Source organism: Topomyia yanbarensis, chromosome 3 (genome assembly GCF_030247195.1).
Source record: "Topomyia yanbarensis strain Yona2022 chromosome 3, ASM3024719v1, whole genome shotgun sequence".
Classification (NCBI taxonomy): Eukaryota; Metazoa; Arthropoda; class Insecta; order Diptera; family Culicidae; genus Topomyia; species Topomyia yanbarensis.
In genome coordinates this window covers 52,720,192-52,732,316 of record NC_080672.1, presented here as the reverse complement: position 1 = coordinate 52,732,316, position 12,125 = coordinate 52,720,192, and the positions used below count along the sequence as shown (strand labels likewise).

General features: G+C 36.8%; 1 protein-coding gene across 1 annotated transcript; it reads left to right on the top strand.

The window, feature by feature from the left end:
• The first annotated feature begins 9,972 nt into the window (after positions 1-9,972).
• Positions 9,973-10,878, top strand: LOC131688712 (chymotrypsin-2-like). The gene is made up of 2 exons (XM_058973164.1): positions 9,973-10,055; positions 10,118-10,878. The coding sequence occupies exons 1-2, from the start codon at positions 9,998-10,000 to the stop codon at positions 10,828-10,830; spliced, it is 771 nt and encodes a 256-aa protein (XP_058829147.1). The 5' UTR covers positions 9,973-9,997; the 3' UTR covers positions 10,831-10,878.
• Positions 10,879-12,125: the final 1,247 nt, after the last annotated feature.

The window sequence follows — 12,125 nt, the reverse complement described above, 5'->3', positions numbered from 1 at the left end:
TTTGTGTGTTTTACTCTTTTTGTATTGTTTTTCGTGTGCCCTGTTAAAGTTAAAATTTGAATCTTTATTCGTACTAAAACTGTTTACCCTAAAATTTAGATCAAACTTCTGCTCAACAAGAAATAGTGATTGAAAAGGTGTTACCTTCTAATCAGTAGTCTATCTATATCTGACGAAAAATTACAATGCAATCTGTTTCATAGCCCAAGAAATGACAATTCGAAATTGAAGTGTTTGTTGAGGGGAACGAATACGGTACCTTGGAAAACCCGGATTATCGATGAAGGTTTATCCCATTCGTTGTTTCAAAAAGAGAACCTTAATCAGTGGTTTTTGACCTCAGTGCGGCTTGAACCTTTGTTCGATCCAGTCATAAATAGTGTTATTTTTAGAATAATCGATTAATCAATAATCGAATTTTGTTTTCGTGCTGATCGATGCGTTTGATTTATCGGTCAAAATTAATCGACTACCTCGATTATATGGAAACATATAAGCGATTGGTAAATTAGTTATGGAACTTACGTTTCGACCTCGTCTCATCAGAATCCGACACTAACTTAGTTAACGGACTAAGCCAGCGCCGGATTGCTCCAAAAAACGGAGACACAATTTGTTACGCTAAAAAGAAGCTCATTTTTAAGTTGATGCGAACTAACGAAATCGAAACATTAGGTTTGGCTAAGCATGCCAATGTAAGATGCACTATGCTATATTTCTCCTTAGCTCAGGAACACAAACTGTATCTCAACTTTTTTTCTGAAGCTGGCGTCAATCCGGCACTAGCTTACGCCATTTACCAAGTTAGTGTCGGATAAATGTCCTTTTTCCGTAATGACAGGATTCATAATCTGGCCAAAATAGCACAGCACGATCGTGTTGCTTCAAGAGAAGGTAGCAAACGTTTTTTAATGCACTCTTTCACGTAAATTTCCGGGTTGAAGGTCTCGGTTGCAATGGAAATGTCTCTTTTCAAACCACAGGTACAGAAAGCCAGCCGAATCAGATATTCCTGTGTGAACTACGACAGTTTAAAATTCTTGAAAATATCGGCCACTGTGTTGCTCCTCTTGCTGGGACGACACTTTTTATAACTGAAGAGCAAATGTCAAAATAAAAACCTGTTTTAATCCACCTAGCGGTGCAATTGTGCCTTTCTCAATCATGAACACGAGAATGTTTGCGTTGTTTATATTCATTAAAACCTTTCAAATGCATATATTACATTTTATTATTATACATGGCATGACAAATATACAAGAAAAGAAATCATTATTCGAGTTCTAAAATTTTGTAAAAGAAAAAAAAAACAGTCACGGTAATATTGAACTGAAAAAGGTGCGAAATCGGCAAAGTCCCAAAAATTCGATTTTAATAAAAAAAAAATTTCGTGATAACATAAAATCTCGACGTTTCATGCATTTTAAAGATGTTTGGCATCAAAAATACGAATTCGATTTCTGAAATTTCATGGGGTCCCCACACTGAAAAAAATTTTGAGTTCCGGCTTATGTGGGATATCACCCGTAACTCCGGAACTGGAAGTCGGTTCAGAATAAAATTTAATAGTCATTTACGGGGACGCAACATCTTTCATTTGAGATTAAGTTTGGTTGATTCGGTCTAGCCATCTCCGAGAAACCGATGTGACTGTTACTCTGAATTTGGATACTTCCGTCGGGGCTTCCGGAACCGATGATGGTGGCCTAGTACTACAAATCGAAGCAGTTGTGGTCACATTTTGGAAAAATTTTCACCATTATACATTCATTGCAGAATTTAGTAAAATCGACATTTTCTGCGTGATCGTACTCATCACCCTGTAATTCCGGAACCGGAAGTCGGATCCATTAGATTCAATAGCAGGCTATGGGAACGTTGCACCTTTCATTTGGGACTAAGTTTGTGAAAATCGGTTCAGCCATCTCTGAGAAAAGTGAGTGAGATTGTGTTCGCGTACACACACAGACGCACATACACACATACATACACACACATACATGCACACACAGACATTTGCCGAACTCGACGAACTGAATCGAATGGTATATGTCACTCGGCCCTCCGGGCCTCCGTTAAAAAGTCGGTTTTTAGAGCAATTGAAATACCTTTCTATTGAGAAAGGCAAAAATAAATACAATTTTTCTAGCTTTGAAAAATAAAACAATAAACAAATTATTTTTCTTTAAATGATCTAATGTAGAACTGAATAAGTGCAATGGAATAATAGAAGTAGAAATAAATAGAAACACTTGGGCGGCATAGATTAAAGGAAAAAATATAAAACAGAAAGAAGCCCAAAAACAAACAAAAGTGAAATCGTAGAAAACATGTAAAATCAAAATGGTTTTTGCAATGGAAATGCCAGACGAAATGCAAAAAATAGGAGTACCACAATAAAGCAAAATAAGAGAAAGCTAATAAAATGGGTTTAATAATAAATAAATTCATATCAAGTGAAGCTTAAAATTGAATGAAATAGTGAACAGAAAACATGCATAAAACACAAAAGGTTCAAAATAAAAACTGGGGAAAAATCAACAAAAACTAAAAATTGTTTAAATGGGCTAAAAGGAAAGTGCTAAAGGTAATGTAAAGAAAAATTGAAGCATATTGAAAAAAACCATGCTAAAGAAAATCATACATTTCAAAACTCATAAATGTAGAATAGCAAAATTCAGAACAAAATAAAAAAACTGAAAACGAAAAAATAGAAAAAAATATTATATTATTATAATTTACTATTATTAGTATTATAAAAATTATTACCTAATAATGAAAAAGTGTGGATGAAGAAAATTCTAAAATAGGTTTATTGAAAAATATGAAAAAGTATAAAAACTATCGTAAGGACTACAATTTTGTGAAATAAATTTAATAAATTTAATGAAATGAATTTAACAAATGGCTGAAAGAAAGAAAAAAAGGAAACGATACATAAAACGCAAAATTAAAAAACATGACTAAAAACCGAAAAAATAGGACAAATATCACAAAAATTTGACGATTCTGAAAAAACATCAAGAATGGTAAAAATATGAAAAGGGAAATATGAAGCAAAATATATAAAAAAATATAAAACAAGAATAGATGGAAAAATAAGAAAGACTAAAAAACCTCAACGAAATGGAAAAAGAAACAACAACACATGCAGAAAATTAAAATATGAAACAATAGAATAAAAGAAATATAATGAAATGAATAGAAACCATAGATATAAAGAATAAAAATTTCTCCGGCGAAATGCCAAAAAAATGAGAAGAATTATTTTAATTGAAAAGGTTAGTGAAGGATGAAAAAAACTTTCGGGTTTTCGTATTTAAATAATATTCTTAAGTGAACACGAGAAATTACTGTGAATCGTTTTCGTCGTTCACATTCTTTCCTAATTAGCTATGGAATTTGCGTTTCGACTTCGTCTCATCAGAAACCGGCACTAACGTAGTGACAGGGCTAAGCTTGACGCCGGATTGACGCTGGCTCTGAAAACGAAAACACCATTTGTGTTTCTGAGCAAATCCGTAATCTTGCATGAGGTCCCGCAAGAACAGAAATTCTGATGAAGCTGATGAGGATTAATGAAATAGAAAACTTGGTTTGGCTTAACAAGCCAATGCAATATGCACTATGCTGTATTCCTTGACCCTGTCACTAAGTTAGTGTCGAATTCTGATGAGACGAAGTCGAAACTCAGTTTGCAAAACTAATTTAGTTATAGGTTTTGTGCTTTTCACGCGCAAAGATGGTTTTAATCAGGTTTCTCTTTAATGGAGAAAAAATAGTTTTTACCTATATTGTTCTCTGCTAAGGAGAAATATAGCATAATGTTCATTCTTGATTTGTGAAGTTATTCAGAATTCATTTCTCGATCCTATTTGACAAATTGAGCACTTGTTTCTAATAGATACCTTCGTGATTCATTTAGCAGTTACGACGAATTAAAATAAGTAGAAATAGACGTCACTATCGTCCTGAAAAAATAAGAAATCGCAATTAGACTGATTCTATTTTCCAGTATAATCTAAGCATAAAAATAAACCATTGTTTTTGAAACCCATCTACAGATTGCAAAGTTTCAAAACTATTAGAAGAATTCGAAATAAAATCAATTTTTCGACAACTCGGAACTCAAAAATACTTAAAACAAATTTAAATAAACGGTCAAAATCAATGCGATAATTATAGTAAAGTATGAAAAAAAAAATAAATTTCAGTCAATTTACAAAAAAAGATCTCATGTATTTTTGCCCACTGCTGTTAAAATCGTTTTTGAGTTTTCAAAGTTTTCTTTTGATTGCAATATTTTATAATTTACGATTGACTTTATGATAGAAATTGAATCATATTTGGTAATTTATGTTTTTGATAGGAACCTTTGACAGTTGCATCACCTTCATTTTGTTATCGCCCGCAAAACCACTTACGAAGTCATCATATTTTTCTACAATAAAAAATACGTGCTTTTAGAGAAAATTGTTTTTATCCATTTACAAAATATTTACGAAATCAAAGAAATCTCTCTTCTTCTTGAGAAAAATATATATTTGTTTTTGAACATGCAGCAATTTATAATTCTGGCAAGCTACCTTAATTAAATCATACCAATATTCAAAATCTAGTCGCATTTTCAAATATATTGTTAGAAGGCATCTCCGACAACCGACATTCCAGCAGGCAAAAATAATGCTGATAAGTGTTCTTTTCGATATAAATCATATCCTTTTAAGAAAATCAGCTCCTGGATGGTCTACTTCCGGACCAAAGATAAACCATTTAACATCATCGAAATATTGCGTGATCTAACTAAACAACACTCGGCCGTGCATGAAGAAGTATCTTGTTTACGTACCCGCTCGGGAAGTAGCGATTGATGGTGTTGTCTCCGCCAGAGTCGATAATTGGGAAGTATGGAGTTGGCTTCTTCAATAACCCTTTGCTTTACTCAGTGAAAATTCTGGTTGGCAAGCAATTGAGTTCAGTAAAAATTGAAATTTACTTATTTTACATCAGCCTCATTTCGAGTCGTTCTCTGAATCTGAACTGGATTCAAACTTTTGAACGGGGCTCGTCTAACTAGTCGACTTTCTCGTAAATACCTGAGAGTTACTTTTAATGGGTGCTGTTATAAAACCGAAGTAAGTGGCTCATGGTCTCGAAAATTAAGGAATTAGTAGGAATTTTCAAATAGGACGTCAAAAACTTGAAGTGTCCCTCCATTTCAGTCTCTACATTTTTCCCAGGTTTTACTGGTTAACTTCCGAAGGAGATCTTCCACAATTTTTGCATTATTCTCCAAGGCAAAAAACACAAATGACGAGCTTTAAGGGGATAAAAATGTGCTATTATTTCAATCAGATTCAAGTTTGCTCGGGACCAGGTATTGAAGTTGTCGCTTGTCAAATCCTAATCAAGGGCAAAGACTTATTGGCATTTTTTCATATATGTACATCGAACCTCAGTTGGTTCTACAATATTTCAACTCCCACGGTTCATAATGGGGTTGTCTTCACGATGATAACCGATCTAACTTACCGTATTATATTTGCGACAATTTCAACATGACGATTTTAAACATGGTGTAAATTATACGACTTCCTAGTCCAATAGCTCGGCCAAGCGTAATAATTGTACTTGATTTCGCTACAATTAGTGTGTTCATTGATTGAAAGAGCTACACGACCACTATGTCAGAAAGAATTGAATCAAAACAAGAAATTCCTCCTTGTTCCAGAAATGTCCGAGCTGAGTTAAGTGTATATATGTGAAAACTTTTTAGATCCGTCTACAACAATTGTTTCACAACATTTTGCAATGTAAAATATAAAACATTGGTCAATCATTTATGTCATCCATTAAAAAAATCCGCAAATTTAAAAAATCTGCAGGAAAATCCGCCACTCAATTTCAAATTGCGAAAAATCCACAGCTATGGTAACACTGCCTTTCTGCTTTTTCTGTGATGTGTCATCATTGTATCTTCTGTGTATGCATGAAACTGGCACGCCAGTACATCATTGGAATGAAATGCAATCAGTGTCTGGCGGCAGTCATGAGATGTATTACCTACCACCGAAGAATGCGAGCTGGCATTAAACGCAGCAGCTGCTACGCTTACAACGTCAGAACACAAAACAAGATGCATTTAACCGGACGTTTCGATTTACTGAATGTGTTCAGTCATCCGATCTTGCTTTCTAAAATACAATATTTGTGAACGTCCAATTCCAAACAAAAATTTAAACAGATTTGACGCTAATTAAGCCAATTAGGACATAGACATTACAAAACCCAACAACTTGAATCTATGTACGTGTTTGTCTGAGTATTTGTGACAGCTGGATTAGGGAATGGACGCAGAATTTGTCCATTCGATTCGATTCACTCGGGAAGATCGGGTTGGTACAATTAATTTACCAACGCAGGACAATCATCCATTCCCGGTCAGTATAAAATTCTAACAGAATGCAATTAGAGTTATAGTAAATTAACATCATTTGCTGGAATTTTCACGAGTTCATGTGTTTGATTACATGTTACATGTGTTCTTTTATTATACTTCAATAGTCTGGTTTTGTTGTACTTCTTTTAGTTTGCTTTTCCACTACCACCAACATAATTAATAGTATACCAAGAAAAATATCGGTCAACTTCCAACTTCCAATCAATCTCTTTGCTTTTTTATTTTGTTATTCGGCATGTTATGTTTCCGTTCATTAAAATTAGATTAATTCTTAAATTAGATTCACACTAACACTCACCAACATAATTAATTGCATATACAATCACAATCTCTTCCGTTCCATACGTACAAAAACTCTTGTCCTTAGCGATAACACAAACCTGGTCACAAACGCGAACATGCAATTTCAATCATCCACACATACCTACGCTCGCGAACTTGTCACCCCAAGTCCCTATTCTCGATCAAAACCAATGACGCCCATATCAGCTAAACAACACGTTTCATGACGACAAAAAAAATCGAATTTTGTGCACGTGAAGCAACATACATGCGACAAACACGTTAACATACAAATGCTTCAGCACTTCGCGATCATCCACGCAACTTGCACCAACGTTCTCGCAAAATTTCGGTGATAAGGTGAACGTCTTAACATAATATCTATCTATCTATCTATTTATCTATCTATCTATCTATCTATCTATCTGATGGCTTAACTGGTTTCCGTAAAAATTTATACACAGTAGGTATTTGTCATGGGGTGTGTTTGTGTACTATTAGTTAGGGATTAATTTGCCCGCCAGATGGCGCTTTGGAACAAATTGTGTTTTCCTCCAATTTCGTTGAAAATCGCAGCAACGCGCGACGGGTATTAGCTAGTTTTTTTATAAATCTCATATCCACTAGACAACGCGTTTCATGGCGACATGACCGAGAACTCTTGCGATATGGTGTATCTTACTCCCTGTCAGAATATGAACCGTACACCGAAAACTAAATATCCAAATGACGGTCCGTGTGACCATGCAAGAACACACTCGAATATGTCAATAGCCACATGGTTATGAAAACGCATTCATACCCGCGATGTCACATATACGCGAGCACATGAGACAAATATGTTAGCATACGAATGCTCAAATCCTTCGCGATCATCAACGCACACATACACCCGCTATCGCGTAAACTTTTGCGTTTCTCAATAGAACGTTTCGCCTTTCTCAATAGAAAGGTATTGCAATTGTTCTGAAAACCAACTTTCTAACGGAGGCCCGGAGGCCGTGTGACGTATACCATTCGATTTAGTTCGTTGAGTTCGGAAATTGTCTATGTGTATGTATGTGTGTATTTGTATGTATGTGTCTGTGTGTGTTTGTGAGCACAATCTCACCCACTTTTCTCAGAAATGGCTGAACCGATTTTCACAAACTTAGTCTCAAATGAAAGGTACAACGTTCTCATCGCTACTATTGAATTTCTAATAAATCCGACTTCCGGTTCCGGAATTACAGAGTGATGAGTCCCGATTTTTACAAATTCTTCGATGAATGTTAAAGGTGAAACTTTGTCCAAAATCTAACCACAACTTCTTCGATTTGTAGTAATAGGTCACTAACAACCATTCCAGGGCTCTTTGTCCACATTGGCCACCATCATCGGTTCCGGAAGCCCCGGCGGAAGTATTCAAACTCAGAATATCGGTTATATCGGATTTTCAGAAATGGCTACATCGATTTTACATAACTTAGTCTCAAATGAAAGTTGTTGCGTCCCAGGAAACTTATTAAATATTACATTTCATCTCGATCCAACATCCGGTTCCAAAGTTACGAGTTGTGGAGTGCAGTCACATAGCCAATTCCGATTCAAACCGATACCGCGATGAATGCGAAAAGGTAAAAATTTGCTAAAATGGCGTCCAAGTAGCTTGCATTTGCAGTTCTAGGTCACTGACCACCAACCGAAGTCTCATCGACCACATTGACCACCATAGACGGATCCGGAAGTACTCCGGAAAAGTACCCAAAAATTAATTAAAATTAAACAAAAACTCACATCAGTTTTCCGGAAATGGTTGGGCCGATTTTCACAAACTTAGTGACAAACCCAAATGATAGCTATATTGTACCCACAGATGTCTAAAAAATTTCGTACGGATCGCTAATATGGTTTCGGAAATATGGACTTCACCGTCCGGTCACATATGAAATTCCCATATAAGCCGGTACATAATTTTTTTCAAAGTGTCATGAAATTTCAGAAATTGAATTCGTATTTTGGATACCAAATATCTTTAAAATGCATGAAACGTCCAGATTTCATATCATCTCGAAAAAAAATTTCGTCTGAATTTTTTTTTTTGGAAATATCGTCCCCGTTTGCAAAAAAAATTAAATATTTTTTTAATGAATCGTTCAAGGACACCACAAGTCCTTATTCTAATGATTTTTTTTTGGTTTTATGATTTCAATTAAGTTGTTGGACTGGAAAACCTCATTGAAAAAAAAACAGTTTTGCGGACACTGTAACGGATTTTTTTCATGTTCCCTTTTTATACGTGTCGCAGTTCATTGGATGACGGAGGGACAGTCCTATTAACGCTCGCTGCTTATTCGAATTGTACCGACCAATCATAGATCAGATAATTACTGCTTTCATAAAGTCCATTGATTCCGTTACTTATGGTAATTGTACATTCTACGGAATCTTATTTTTTCGTTCAGTACTACGGCAGTTCAAAAAATCCTGGAAAATTCCGACAGAAAATTTTGAAACGGGTCCCCTATATTGAAACGTTAGGGTTATTCTACTTCAAGAATTTAATTGTGGTACATCGGGAATTTCAGACGCATACATTTTGTGCGCGAGACACATATGTCGTTAATTTCAAGTTTCGTTTAGTTCCAAACTTTCGAATGGGTAATTTCCCCCTCGGTTATTTTCGAGTGGGCAGTATTACCCATACTACCCACGGGCTCCGCCGGCCCTGCATTTTGAAAGAGTTTGGCAGTTTTAAAAAACTCAGTCTCCATGACAGCGTACTTTCCCCTGCTTCATCTGAAATCGACTAGAAAATGATTGAGGTGATGATATCCGAAGATTGTGTAACTCTGCGTCATCTTCTTTCAAAGTAGACACTTTTTTTGCGAAATCCTTTCCATTTCGCAATCCGTATATGGCACTTATCGGAGTGATTCGAACGAAATTTTAATCACTTGATTGAATTTAAATTGACTGCCGATAACCGGTAGTCTAAATCTAATCATAATCTGCTACCGTCGTGACATTTACATCATCATAGCGCGGAATTCCCACGAAAAAAAAATGTTCAAGGGCTTATCATATTTGCAAAACACTGACCCGTTATCGCAAGATAGCCCAGGGAATCATAAATCAAACTTGTTCGTTTCATTCGTGTTTTTGTCACTCGCGGTTATCTCGTTTCGGTTCAAGTTTTGATAAGCCCACTACCTATATATAACCTCGGGTCTATTACTATCGACCGTCAGGTGGAAGATCTGGGAAAAGCATACAATGTTTCGTTTAAGTCTACTGTTCGTTGTCGTCAGTGCCGTTGCCGTGTTCGGCAGTAGTATGTTGTTTCTGTTCTTCAAGAATTTTTTGGTAATCTAAAACGTGTATCCTTCATTTTAGCTCTTCCTGCGGAATACCTCGAGTGGGAAGGACGAATCGTTGGAGGCTCCAATGCAGGTTCTGGTCAGTTTCCCTACCAGGTCTCGCTTCGTTCGGCAGCCAACGCTCACTTCTGCGGTGGTTCCGTGATCAACAATCGCTATGCACTTTCGGCTGCCCACTGTACCGTTGGACGCACGACTGCCAATACACGTGTCGTGGTTGGAACTCATCTGTTGAACAGTGGTGGAGTGTCTCACAACGTGGCCCGTATCGTCAATCACGGATCGTACAACTCAAACACCTTGGCCAACGATGTGTCACTGGTTCAGACTGCTTCGACTATTTCCTTCAACAATCTGGTTCAAACCATTGGTTTGGCTGCTAACTTCATCAACACTGGCAGCGGTGCTTTGGCTTCGGGATGGGGACAGCTGGGAGCCAACGCCGGTATTCCTAACAACTTGCAGTGGTTGAGCACTAGTATTATCACGTTGGCTGATTGTCGTAGCCGGCACTCGGCCGCTAATGCTGCACGTGTCCACGACAGCACCGTTTGCACGTTGAGCCCATCCGGCCAAGGAATGTGCATGGGTGATTCCGGTGGTCCGCTGGTGCATGGTGGACTCCAGCAAGGTATCGTGTCGTGGGGTATCCCGTGCGGATTAGGTTCCCCGGATGTGTTTGCCCGTGTATCCTCGCATCGTACGTGGATTCTGAACAACGCAGTGTAAAACGGACTGATAGCAATTTGGCGATAAAGTAAAACATTGAACATATAACGTATTTTTTTACTCTGGCTCTTGTGACGTATTTCCACTTGAATATTCTTCTGTTGCTTGTCTTGAAATGGAGTACCGCGGGCATTTTTGAAAAGGACAATGCCAGAAGCACTCAACACCGTTTCATTCGAGTGAGAACAGTAGATGGACAGTAGACAGGCCCGTGATTGCATGGAAAAAAAATTGTGATCTTCATTACGGTAGACAGCACATTTTGGGATCTGTTTATGATCTTCATTACGGTAGACAGCACATTTTGGGATCTGTTTATGATATCAAACGATTGTGAAAATTTGAAGGCGATTGTCTATTCCCTGGTTTTACGGGAGGTTCTCATTCAAATGACCAAAAAGTAAACAAAATTTGGATTTTTTGTGGGTCAATGAAAAAACACTGAAGGTAACAGTTTAGGATTCAAAAAGCTTATATTTTCGTCTTCATTCACACATATTTTTCAAGACGAACAAAACAAAATGGCGCCTGTGGTGACGTTCTGCCTAAGGTTAGGTGCGCGTGGAATCTCAAAACTACGTACAGCCTACTGCCTCAGGATCAATCTGAAAGTAATGAAACTATAAAACTAATAATAAGACTCTAGAAAGGCCCTGCAATGAAAAAAGTTACCTTTAGAACGGCCAAAAAATGATGTTTTTGTATTGAACCATTTTCAAATGAGATTGTACGCAGTTCTGTTAAGTCATGGTTTTAGATAAACGCGTTTAGAGTTTTGAGAACACTTTCAATTAATTATAGGGTAAAGTGCCTATTGTCACAATACTAAGCAGGGTGCCCCACTAATTCATTAATTTTTCGGCCTACAATCAATGGAATGCGAAAAAATTGACATCAGCAACTTTGCTTCGTTGTTAAGAACCAATATAATAACACAAATGCACTGAAAACAGTGAAAATCTCGTGTTCGAGCGCAACGAAAACTCGAATCGAGTGCCCCTATTGTTGCGCTACCATTTAACTCAATGCGTTGAACAAAGATGGCAGACACTGCTCTAACCAACAGCTTCAAATGGGTAGGGTAATAATATAAACATGTCGAAAAAGGGCTCAACACCCTAATTAACTATTTTGAATTGCACTTTTAACCCTTTCATGCCCAACTTTTTTCTATTGCATGTAGGGTTCCAAAACTAAAGGGCGAACACAAAATTATTGCGACACATTCAACAGGGCATAACTTTTTTACCATTGGGTAAAAATCAATCAAATTTTGCACACTTTCTCATTGATGT